The 13,289-nt window shown below is 41.3% G+C and overlaps 1 protein-coding gene across 10 annotated transcripts in view; it reads left to right on the top strand.

The window, feature by feature from the left end:
* Positions 1-13,289, top strand: part of TRABD2A (TraB domain containing 2A) — an 80,525-nt gene that overhangs the window by 56,382 nt on the left and 10,854 nt on the right. For 7 of the 10 annotated variants that reach the window (XM_085529854.1, XM_085529857.1, XM_015849588.3 and 4 more), the window contains one exon: positions 13,159-13,249. The exons of the other annotated variants lie outside the window; for them this stretch is intronic. In XM_085529854.1, the coding sequence (XP_085385980.1) occupies positions 13,159-13,249 (91 nt within the window). The remainder of the gene's footprint in view (positions 1-13,158; positions 13,250-13,289) is intronic. 10 annotated transcript variants of the gene reach the window in all.

Raw genomic sequence — 13,289 nt, 5'->3', positions numbered from 1 at the left:
GAGGGAAAATCAGACAGGGCTGAGTCCTTACTTTATATTCCAGGTGGGTTAATGCATGTAAGGGATGTGTAATGCATTTTGAAAGAAAAGCTGATGCATCCTTTCAGGTCCTCATCTATCTGCATAACTATAGATGTTGATTTCTTACATGGAATTATATGTGGTAAATTGCACTGCAGTAGGTTTCCTTTTTAGCCCAATCTATTTTATGTTCTTACTGGATTTCAATAGGTAATACACACTCCACCTATGTTCTGTTTAAAACACTTCACAGTCAGGGTACACTTACTGGAACCGTTTTTGTTTGGAAGTAATCTAATTTTACACAAAAGCATAGAATAAAAAATAATAGATTATGCTGAAACAGTCCAAAAAACTTTGCTTTTGGCCATAGTGGAAACATGCGAAGTCTCAAGTCCATTGCTGGGAATTACAAAGATATATGTAGAGAGGATTATGGTAATTCCCATGACGTTCCACTAGGTTCAATAAGGATTTCGTCTTAATTGTGGACAGGCCTTTTTATACTTAAACAACTCTTAGAGGTAACAAGCCACACTTACTTACTTTCTTGTCCATAGAACTTGGGGATAAAGCCACCTATAATTTTAACAAGCAGTCTTTTTTCTGTGTTTGTTTTTAATTTCTGTGAACTTTATGTGGAGCATTCAAGATTTGAATGCTAAACCAAAGTGACTGCTGGCATTTTTTAATCCATAAACAGTCAGGTCTATAGCAGTGTAGGTTTATGGTTTATCCAGAGATGCAAACTGACATAGGTAGGGCTACATAGTTCCCATGTACTGCAGAGTTGTAGCACTTGTACAGATCAATTACAAGGATGCTGCCTGCTTACTAAACCCTCAGAACAGCATAATAGTTGAGACTGGCAGGTCATCTGGTCCCACTCTCCAGAGCAGGGTCATTTACAGCAGATTGCCTGTGTATGATCAGATTCTGAGCATCTCCGGAAATGGAGACTCCACAACATTTCTGGGCAATTTATTCTAGTATTTAACCACTTACATAGTAAAGTAGCTTTTTCTTATGCTTAAACGCAATTTTCTGTGTATCCTCTTGTGTACACTGCCTCTTGTCCTTTTATGTGCATCACTGAGATAATTCTTCCTGTTTCATCACAGTGGAGGTCTGCTGCCTCCCAGGGGCCCAGGTTAAAGATGTAAGGAAGAAACTTCCTTCCCTAGTTCTGCCCTCAGATTACTATCCCCTGTTGTTGTTTCAGGTAGGCAGGGATGAAATTGGAAGAACTTCCCTAAGGACTTCAGAGCCTTGGGCTGACTGGCCAGGGGTTTGGGAGCACAATTCGTGTTCTCCTCTATCCCTCCAGTTATAGGGAGTGATGAGGGACTGAATATGATGGGCCAACAAATTAATACTTGGCTCCGAGCTTGGTTTGCCTAGCAGGGGTTTGGGTTTTTTGACCTCAGGTCAATTTACATGAGACCAGGCCTGCTGGCAACCAGTGGGAATAGCTTATCTTACTGGTGAAAAGGGGGTTCATTGAGAGACCTTTAAACTAGGTATGAAGTGGTGGTGAAACAGGTCACTAGAAAGAAGCCTGTTTGTGACATGGCAGTGCTTGTGGCAGGGGTGTGTGCTAGTAATATCCCACAGTCTTGTGTCTTGGTGAAGGAGGAGGATGATACACCTTTTTGTAGGAAGAACACAAGAGTTGATGTAAGGTTGATTACTACAGAAACACCTGAGTATGGTCAAGAGGGCATTAGGGCTTCTCCCAGTCAAAAGGAGGCCCAGCTCCAGGAGAAGAACGTGATTGTATGGAAATTAATGATGGTGATGATAGGGTTGAGAGCTTATGGGTCAAAATAAAAGTGAAGGCTAGTCAGACTGATGTTGTCATGGGAGTCTGCTATAATCCAACCAACCAGAATGAGGAGGTGGATAAGACACTTTATAGACAGTTTGTTGAGGTCTCAGGGTCTCTTCCCCTTGTTCTCATGGGAGACTTCAACTTCCCAGACATCTACTGGATTTATAATGCAGCAGAAAGGGAACAGTCCCAGGGTTTCCTAGAGTGTGTGGGAGATGATAACTTCCTGACACAGCTGGTGAGGGAGCCCACAAGGGGCAGCAAAATCCTGGAGCTGCTGTTTGTTAAGAGACAGTCTTCTGGGGAATGTAAATGTTGGAGGTCGTCTGGGACAAACTGATCACAAAATGATAGATTATGATAGGACTGGGTTATGATAGAACATGATGGGATAATATCCTCCTGAACCTTCTGCTCTGCAGGTTGAACAGTCTCAGCTCTTTTAGCCTCTTTTAGCATGATAGAGTAGAACAGAACAGAACAGTACAGAATGGAAAAGAACAGTTGGAAGGGACATCACATTCGAAGCCCATCCGATTCCACTGCCTGACAATTTCAGGGTAAACTAAAAGCATACTAATGAGGGTATTGCCTAAATTCCTCTTGGGCACTGACAGTCTTGGAGCATCAATCAACCCTTCTAGGAGACCTGTTCCATTGTTTTTGACTGCCTTCACAGTAAAGAAAATTTTCCTAATGTCTACTCTAAATTTCCCTTGGTGCAACTTCGCTCTTTGTTATTAAGTAACAACATGAAGAGAGTGATGCCTCACTTTAAATTTCCCCTCAGGAATTTGTAGAGAACCATGGGGTCCCCTTTCAGTCTTCTCCCTGCTAGACAAACCAAGTGTCCTTAGCTTTTCCTCATAGGATGCTGTAATTGTTCATTGTCCTTGTGGCCCTTTACTGGACTTGCTTTGCTATCTCATCTCTTGCACTATGGAGCCTAGAACTGAACACAGGACCCAGATGTGTGTCTCTCTCTTGCTGAGGAGTGTGGGGGGGGGGGGATAACTTTTCTCAACCTGCTGGTGTTGCTGCTCCTAATGCAGTTCAAGAGGCCATTGTCCTTCTTAGCCACAAAGGACAAATAGCTAGCTCAAGGTCAGTTAGATGTCTTTACGGGACTTGGCTTGCTGAACTTCCTAAACCAAACTGTGTGTCCTTAATACACTTGGAAAGTATCTGCAGGATAATTTGCTCTGTCATACTCCCCAGGAAGAGGGGTGAGAAGCTTACCATAGTGCAGCTCCTTTTTGCCCTTTCTGAATACAAAAGTGACATTTGCTTTCTTCCTGTTCTCAGGGATCCAGTCTATAGGGACCTTCCCCAGTTATCACAGTCTTTTAGAGATAATCAAAAGTGGCCTAGCAGTGACACTGACAAGCTCCCACAGCTCCTGCATGTGCAACCTATCAGGACTTGTGCATGCCCAGTTTGTTTGAGTATTTCCTAACCACATTATTATCATCCCTCCGTGTTTAACCTTCCTTGTGCAGGGCTTTCCCTCTGGTCACCTGAGATTCCTGTGGTCTGATTTTACCAGTAAAGATGGTGAATGTGGCACTGAGTATCTTGGCCTTTTCCATGCCCTTTGTTACCAGGTCTCTTGACCTTTTCAAGTGCCATTTAAGCAGTCTATGTTTTACTGCTGAGGTGCTTTTAGAATCATTTCTTGTTTCTGTTCTGGCCCAGCTCTAGGTGGGCTGCACTTTCTTCTGCGTAGTCACTAAAAGTGCATAGTCACTTTTATTCCAGGATGAGAGTGGCTTGTTTTCTTTAGCTTACTTACGTTTTCTCCTGAAAATAAGAGAAAATACTGTGTTTTTGTTTTTTTTTTTCCTTTTTATGCAGAAGAAAGGATTTTATTATTATTATTACTATTCTCTGTGTGTGTGTGTGTGTGTGTGCAGGAGAAAACATTCTTAGTGGCATAAACACTGATTTTTGAGGCCTCAGGTTAAGTCAGTGTTTCTAGAAGCTGAGTTTAAATTCCTTTAGTTTCTCCATCCTCTTTGAGCAGCTTTGAAACTCCAGAAGTGCCATCTCATGTGTAAGCAATATAGAGGGATCTAAGCTGTCTTAGATCCCTGCTGATGAAATGACTGACTTTGCTGATACATGCTCCTGAAAAATTGCATCATTTTGTGTCTTTAAAGTATACTGGATGCCAGCAAACCACCATTAATGCTAAGAAAAAAAGGGATGATGATGAATAGTTTTTCAACTACAACTTCTTCTAATTGTCGTAGGAAATAATATGTGGTTTTATTTAGTGTTATCCAGTTTTGTACAGGTTCAAACATCCAGGGACTAGCCTTTTTTTTCCTGTCTCTTTTTTTCCTCAAGATCACCAGAAGAGTCATTACAAGCAAGCTGATTAACCAATGTCTGAATTAGCAATCCAGCAAGTTGTTTCAGACCTTTGTTGTCTTCCTCTTATAATTTGAGTCAACTGATACTCTAAACTGAAGTTAACTCTCAGGTAGTTAACATGGAATCCAACAAGAAGAAACTGAATCAGAGAATAAAACCGTAGCATATCCTGTGTTGGATGGGAAATGAGAGGGCAATCAGGCCCAACTTCTGAATCTAGATGGGAGAATTCAAGAATTAAACCATATATATGAAGCTTTGCCCAAACTCCTTGGGGAGCCTGTTAAAGTGCATCACAGTCAAGGACTTCTCCTTAAAATTCAGTATGAGCTTTCAGTATGGTCACTAGAAAGAAGAGATCCCTGCCTCCCTTTCAACTCCTATTCATGAAGAAGTTGCAGGCAGCCCAGATGTCACCCCTGAGTCATCTTGAAGGATTTGTGCATCGTTGTATTAGAGCAGTTGCCTCTGGACAAGGAAAACAGAGAACATGTGATCACATATCAAAGTCTACCAGATGGCTTCCAACAACTTGCCTAGGTTTTGAGGCAGTCCTTGCGGTTTGGGGTGACTACTCAATTATGAGTCAACCTTCAGAGCCAAGAGCACTGAACAGATGGGCATACGTGTTGCTTTTTCTTTTGTTTTTCACATTGTAAAAACTCAATACGGGTGAAAAAGAGAACGACACGTCTTCCCCAGGATGAATTGTAATTGTGCTGAGTCGCTGTACTGAATGTTGTTTAAGGTGATGTCATTTCCATGTAGAGCTGTTTCCTGTTATTTGTCTTCTGTCTTGCTTTTTTTTTGTATGGGAAATTATGCAAGAGGAGGTGTATTTGTGGTCTCCGGTAAAAATGGTTCTCTGAATGGAGAAAAGACCTGTTACCAGAATTTACAAAATAACCAACAGTGCTAATCCCAGGATGTCTCTGTCCAGTGAAGCAGTTGTTTATACCTGAAAAATCAGGGTAAATGGCATGTCAGTTGCCCCTTGAAATTCAGTGGGAGTTCAGAAACCAGCATGGAAACTTTAGCCTGGCATCAGCAGATTTGTAACTGGAGGTTAGGGTATGCATAGAAGACATGAATGTATACACGCCTTGTGTAAAGGACTTGAAATGTGTAATGAAGAAACTCAGAGAATTCCAATGAAGCTGAACCTTGGTAGATCCTGGAAGAGAACAAAAGTGGGGGTAGGAGCAGGTAGCTGAAATAGTGATAAAGCAGATTAAATGAGCTGTTTCAGATCACCTTGCTTCTCCCTGGGCACAAAGGCCTTGCTTATTGCCCGCTTTTTTCTGTCTTTGGAATGCAGCATCATTTAGGCTCTCTGGCTGAGCGGAAAGGCCGAGTCCCTGAAGGTGTGCCTGCACCTCTGTAATCTGAGAATGCCAGATACAAGCCTGAAGCTTTGAGACTGTTTTCCTTAGTAGCTTCTTTGAGCCTGCAGAATGCTAATGACAGGGTTTATTAGAACAACAACCCCAAAGGGCATAGATAGTTTGTGGAGACAGATCCACATCCAAAGCTCCAGGGTTCACATACAGGGCATTTATCCTGACATCTCTGACACAAGGGAAGCTTTGCATTTTTGCAAACCTCTGCTTGAACATATGAGAGGAACTGTCAAAATCAACCAGGTGAAACAGCTGTGTGTTGTTTCTGCTCATGTACTGACAGTTCTGTGACCATCAGCTTCTTCTCTGTGCTGGAATTTACCCATTGCTACCTTTACTGGGTAGCAACAATAGGGTGTCTTTCATCTTGTAATGTGTTTTTAAGCATGTGGAATTTCAAGCCCTTAATACCTGTTCTGGGATAAAGGAATCCCTTGTGTGGAACAGGAGCAGGTCCGATAGCAAAGGTGACTGGGAGTGGTGTAGCTCAGCATACCATATATATAGCATATATATATACCATATATATAGCATAGCACTAGTATTTGCTTCCTTTACTGTGTAAGGTAATGGTACCTGTTAATAAAATCAGCCACGTAAGTCACCTTACCTACTTAAGATGGGGCTTCTGTAGCAGAAAACTCATAGTAAAAGCCTTTATAGATGGAGACTTCAAGGCTAAGGCTACCTGAACAGAAGCTATTTCTCGTAATTCTGTTTTTACAAAATGTGCCATGTGATGGTGAAATTTTTTTCCTTATGTTAACTTTGGTTAAAATTCAACCTTATAATCAGTGGAAAATGCTTTTTGCCAGCTTAAATTCTGGTAGACATTAGGAGGCTCGATCTTACCAAACGTACTCAGGTCATATGTTTAAGAGACCTGGTTTTTGACAGGAAATTTTTGTCTGGTAGTTAATTGTCTTAATTATGGAATCACAGATTAGCATATTGTTACCTTGCACTAAGAAAAATTAGCTTCAGATTCCCTCATGAAACTAACTTTTAGGTGTTATTTTTCTTCCAGTGTTCTCATATTGTTCAAGGTCTTTATCATCAACTGTTTCGTATGTATGTGATTCTGTTACAAACAGATGTGGAAAATTAGTCCTACTAATTGCATATATGTGAACTAATTTGGAATGTATATCGTGTTTTAAAAGAAAACAAGGTTTTTTTTTTTTTTATAATTTCTTCCTGGATGGATGTAGATTTGAGGTTGCTTTCTTCATATTCAGTTTCTCCATTTCTCCATATCTTGTGAAACATTTTTCCCAGCTGAGTTCCCCTCTCACTGTCCTGCCCACAAGATTATCCCATTTAGATTGAGAGTAGTGAAGCACAATTGATGAAGATGTTATACTAAAAAAGGGTTGTGAATTAAATAATGTTTTTTTGAAAGCAGTTTCTGGCCTTAAATGAGCAAAACCTCAAGTTTAACGTTTGTGGAACAATATTTCAGCTTACAGACAGTGACAAGGAGGGATATGTTTGAGAGTATGTATTCTCAGCAAGATGGGGGGCATGGATGAGCTGCTTGCATTGGGTTTGACCTACACATATGCATGATACACATATGTATGATGCAGCATACAAGTTGGGACACTTTAAGCTGACTTACAACACTGTTTGGACCATGGCCACACTTTGAATTTTCTTCAGTTCCTTTTCCTGACACCATTACATGCTTTTGATGCTTTGGTTTGTGTTCCTATACCTGAACTTTTAATTACTTGGAAAGTAAAGATAGAAGGAAGAAGTGTGTGTTGTTTGTGGGCTTGTACATTGGAGAGACAACTATCCATTTTTAAATTACTCAATATTCTGCAGCCCAGCTTTTCCTTAAAAGATATACACATGTGTATGTATGAGGCAAAGTGGTGAAATTTCCCCCTGGATTTCTGAGCACCAGGGATAAGTGTTTATCTTTTCTGCTTCTTCTAGGATAGTTTGAATGGGATGCATTAAAAAGAATATGGCCAGACAATCAAGGGAGGCGCTCTGTTATGCCCATTTAGGATATTGTGTCCAGTTCTGGACTCCCCAATTCAAGAAAGACAGGGAGCTTCTAGAGAGATTACAACAGAGAGCCTCAAATATGGTGAGGGGTCTGGAGCATCCCCCATATGAGGAAAGTCTGAGAGGCCTGGGGCTGTTCAGTCTGGAGAAGGCTGAGAATGAATCTTAGCAAAGCTTATAAATAACTAACAGGTGAGTATAAGAGGATGGGCCCAGGCTTTTTGATGATGCTTGGTGACAGAATGGGGGCCAGTGGGCACACATTAGAACACAGGATCTTTCATCTGAACACTAGTAAGAACTTTGCTGTGAGGGTGGCAGAGCTCTAGAACAGGCTGCACAGAAATGTTGTAGTCTCCTTCCCTGAAGATTTTCAAAATCTGCCTGGACACTCTCTTGTGTGACCTACTAAGGAACCACCTTCAGCAGGGTGTTGGACTAGATGACCTCTAGAAGTCTCTTCCAACCCCTACAGTTCTATGATTCTGTGGGTTGGTCCTTTTTCAAACACGAATCTTATGGGAAGTGGCTGAGGAAACCAGGATTGTTCAGCCTGGAGAGGAGGCTCAGGGAATACTTCATCACTCTCTAGTTCTCCTCCATCTCTGCCTAGTGGATAACAGCATTCTTTTCCACGACATAAAGCCACTTACAATTTTGCATAGAATCTTTCAGAAACTTAAGTTTGGTGATAACATGGGTACACAAAGCTGAGGACTCTCTCATTTTGCTGCTGTAGTATGACTGCTTTAGACACAGTATAATCTCTGTCAGTGAAACCTCTGCTTGATTGGTGTTTTCCTTTGCCCACTAAGTCCAGCGGGAGCTAAGCCAGGTCATTTGGTGATACGTTTGAAAAATGGACTTTGCTTCTCATGGAAAGAGCATGAGCTATCCTTCGGCCATGTGCTAGAAGGTTAATATTAATAAAAATGTGGGAAGCATTCTTTCATTTCTGCAGATTTTTATTTTGTTTCACCTGATTCAGATCTTGTCAGAAAACAACAGACCATTGAGTGGGATAAAGAAAATCTGCCTGTAATGGTTCTTGCCTGGGAACACCATTCTGTTATCAGGACCCTGCCTGTTTGACCAAGGGAGTACTTCCTGCCTACTCAGTTGTGCACTAAGAGCTATGTTCAGAGGGAACTCATTTTAGCTTTGTAATATGTCCACTTCTGAAAGAGTAGGCGAAGAATACAGCAATGAGAGGCTCATAGGGAGGGATGAGCAAGCTGCTGTCCTTTGTGACTCACAGTCAAGTGATAATTTTTACTGAAGTTTCTCTTTTTTTTTCTTTTTTTTTTTTAATTCATGTATAGCATAGTCAGCAGCCTCATATCATGATTTTTCCTCAGGCCGGTAACTTTAATCTAACCACCTACAGGTGTCTTGTTCCGAGGCATGTTAATCAAACTTATGCCACTCTTGGAAGCAGTCTGGAAAGCAGATAGCAGATGATCCTTCCCACAGGCGTTTCTAGGAAGCTTATTCTAAAATATTTTAAGTTGCTCTGAAATAATTGTAAGAGCTGTACGTCTAAAATGGTATTGAACATATTTGTTTCAGTGATCCATGTAGTCTCTGGCACCATCTGAGAAATCCCAGCCTATCTTTATCAGATTCTGCTTTAGCATGCTACAATGGCTAGAATTTGTCCCATTTTGTGGTTGCATTGTTATGATCTTGTGCTGTAGCTGTTCCCATCACTTCTTGAAGAGCAGCAGTTCAGATCAGGTTTCCTAACAAGCATGCCTGATGAATTATTGTCTTGGGGTACTGGTGTATCTTGAGTTCCTGGCCTGAATGTGGTGCAGTTTGGAATTACTAATTTTCTACTAAGGAAAACACATCATAGAGAATTCTGTGTTCTTAGAGCCTTCCCTTTTGCATGACGTTAAAAGGAGGAATAGGAAATTGGTATATCATCTCAAACCAAAGCATTTGTTTGAAATTCAGAGAACAGATTTCTTCAGTTTTAAAGTATATGAAAAGTAAAAGGTCTGGAACAGAAACTGAACTTCTCTTGTGCAGGCTTTCCCTGCTCGTTTGGCTAGATTTGAAAACACCAAAGACTCGCAATTGCTAAAATCTGAGTTCAGAAGCCTCTGCTGAAATCAGTAAACCTAGCAGAGTTACCTAGATGAAAATATCCCTGTGTGCACTGGTAGTAAAAGCTGCAAGTAAGAGACATACATTTCATAGTAATCTTTGACAAAAGCAATTGCTTGTGTTTTGCAAGATCACGTATTGCCTTGGAGAGAGTTCAAGAGTGTTCAGTACATGTTTAAGTATGTGGACCACTCTGCTAGCACACGTCGGTCTTACAGCATGGCTGTTTTGGCATATTGCTTGTTGTGATCCCTGCAGGCCATCTCCTTTCAGTGCAGATTAAAGGCAGGGGTCTCACTCTGTAGTAGAGTGCATGGCTGAGCTGATGCACACAACAGCTTCTTCGTTTTGCTTTGAGCCTGAAAACAGAAGAATAGAGATTCGTGGCTCCCCACCCCCCTGCCTGACTAAATTGACCTCTCAGAGGCATCTCTTCACCTAGTGGTGTGAGGATAATGCAGGGCTGTATACAGAAAGAAAAGAGTAGGCCTTCTGTTGGGACAGGGCCTGGGGCTTTTCTTTAGAGAGGCATTCAAGTGTGTTAGGCTAAAACAGAAAACAGGTGAAAGAGGCCTACTCTTTGTCATATGGCTTTGGGCTAATTCTCCCTTACATTCTAGCTGCTTGATGGGAGGGTCAGTTTCTCTCATCTTTCTTCCAGTTGCTTTTGGTGATCAGATCTCTCACATACCACCAGGCTCTTGTTACGTCAGAGCCCAGAAGAGGGGTGAAAGTGCTACCTGAGATCAGAGGGGTCCTGTACCTGAAACCTTCAACCTTCTGTCATGTTTTGATTTTACACCAAACGCAGGTTGAGCCTGTAAGTCCTCTTGTCCCCAGGCCAGATCAGTCTAATGGAGCATGCATAACCCATCTTTTTGATGGAAAAACACTGACTTCTCACAATCCTTTAATGTGCCCAACCTGAGCTGTTCCTGATCGGTCATGTCTTCTGAACTATTTCGTATCACATACCTATGTGTACTTATATGCATGTGTGTTTTACATGATTTATTCATTTGGTCTGTTACACAATTTTAGTGTACCCTTTTTCTTTATTGTGTAGACATAACTTACTGCACTGCAAAGGCTCCATGTGAAAGCTCGCACATAAGTGTGATGTAAAAGAATTTTTCGAACTGCGTCAGATTTAAAAGATGAAGACTGCTTCAGGAGATCACCTGAGCATGTTCATGGATGGAAATTGGATTCATCCATATGCTGTAGCCATCTCTTGTTACCAGTCTAAATTCCTACGCAGGGCAACAGGACCTGAAGATTGCGGGGAGGTAGTGAATTTGATGGTGTGATGTGAGCAGATGTTTTGTTGCTTTTTTTTGAAATGTGTGGGACCCCAGGTGCTTAAACTGGCTTGAGGATAGTTATTTATTGCTAGAGACTGTCATGCAGATTGCTTTGTGTCTTGTCTCCCTTCTCCTGAAGGACTTGCATTAGGAAAATAAGAATTCAGAGCCTTGGCACTTCCTTTCACCACAGCAGAGGGGGCTCAGGTTGTTTAATGCTACCTGACTGAAACTGGTGCCTAGTCTGAGCTTACTTTTTGCATTGCTTCGGTCCTCACCAGTAGAGAAGCACTTTTCAGTGTGCAAGTTACCCCATTCCACTCTCGCAAGGGGATTAATTGTGCTTTGGAAGTGCCAGTTTCTCTGAAGCTTGAAGCCATGGGAGTCTGGAGAATGGTGAATGAATCATCTCCCCCTTTTCTGTTGCTTGTATCTCTCCTCTGTGTTAAAGGTGAGAGATGACAACTAGATTGGTGTCTTATGAACCTAATGTTGAACTTCCAGTGTCTACTTTTACGTGTTTACATGCTTAATTGCAATCACTAACGTTTCCCACATCAGGTCTCTTCACTGGTACAATGAAATTCTTGCTTTCCACATAGTAACAGTACACAAGGCTGAAAGATTAGCACACAACAGGCACCAGCAGTGTTAAAGTTTGTCCACATCAAAGTCAAGCTTTGCTTTTTCTGAAAAGTTCAGACTGAGGAGTTTCAGGAAAATGTAGTTATTGGGTGAGAAAGTATGGTGCAAATTATGTGCATGTTGCACTGCTACATTAAAAAGTTTCATTTGAGCTAGATCTGTTGGATTACTTGGGCTCTTGGAGAAGCTTTGTTTTAATAAAAACTTGTGCTCAAGCGATGCCATCCAAATATCATGCTTTAAGTTGATACTTCACATGCCTTTTGCTGTTGTGTCATGAGAAACTGGAATTTTGTGCTTCTGTTCATCCAACCTGTTTTGCTCTAAAAAATCACAAATTCCCTGGGGTAAGTGTCACCACTGCACTTTGCTTCCTACCTCTATGCATGTCCTGTCTGTTGGAATCACTCTGATTGTTTAATTCGTATGTATTTATGAAGAATATTAGCAGAAAGTGGTTTGTTTTTTGGTGTTTTTTTTGGAAGTACCACTATTAGTACTGTTTAAATCTATAAAAGCAAGAGAGTTCTTTATTAAGACATTTGCTCAAGCCTAATTTCAATTAATATAGGCTGTTAAATTGACAAATGTTTTCAAAAAGCTAGATTTATAAGGGCCTGTGCGAGGCCTCTGTTGCTTCTCGGCAGCTTTCTCTGATGAGGTGCTAGAGTGACTGTGAATGTCAGTCAGCATGCAGAGCATTCAGAGTCCTTCAGAATCCCTACACATTTGTGCAATCATTTGTTCATTATGGTGCCAAATTACTGGCTGAACAGCCTCTACATCTGGCTGAAAATGGAGTGGAGCCATAAATCACAGAGCACGGCCAGCTAAGTCCTTCCCTAACTTTTGTTAACACAGCTGAATTGGATTTTTTTTTTTTTTCCTCTAGTGGCTTATAATGAAGGAACCAAAGGAGTTGACCTGTGTCAATGGCTTTCAGAGCTGTTTTCATTTTCTGTGGTTATATGGTTCTTAATCAATTTTAATGATTCTTAATGATGTTGTCTGACATCTCATTTAGTGGTCTTAATGGTATGAAGATGCTAGAATGATGCAAATTTTGAGGCCGGATGTGAGGACAGTTTGTACCACTGACAGTGGTATAAGCATCTAATCTCTGGTTGCTGCTCCTGAACAGATCTCTCACAGCTTTATCCCTTACTGTACCAAGAAATCCACAGCAGCATGAGGATGTACTAGTCTACTCAATGAGGGACAGCTTTTCAATCACACCTGTATTTCAGAAAGCAGAATGTGGTAATTTAAATGAGCCTGGGAAGATTCAACAATCCCTTGTTAGAGGTCCTGTGTATCTGGGGTGTGAAGTAATAAAATGCTGCATGCTCTGAATGCGACACACCTTCTGTGATTAGGAAAGTATTTGCTGCCCTTCTCTCTCTTCCCCTTTGCTCCCTAAGTTCTGATTTCATTTTTCTCTTAACTACAGGTCACTTCATGGGCAACAACACAGTTATTGATGTTTTGAGGAGAGAAGGGTATGATGTAGAGCACACTCCAGCTGGACAAGCCATCAACAAGTAATGCATGCCTTTATTGTAGCTGAGCTTTTGTTGGGAG

The sequence above is a fragment of the Coturnix japonica genome, chromosome Z (assembly GCF_054131305.1).
Source record: "Coturnix japonica strain WE chromosome Z, WE-NBRP24, whole genome shotgun sequence".
Classification (NCBI taxonomy): Eukaryota; Metazoa; Chordata; class Aves; order Galliformes; family Phasianidae; genus Coturnix; species Coturnix japonica.
Note: the sequence above shows the minus strand (reverse complement) of the source record. Positions and strands in the feature narration are given on the sequence as shown.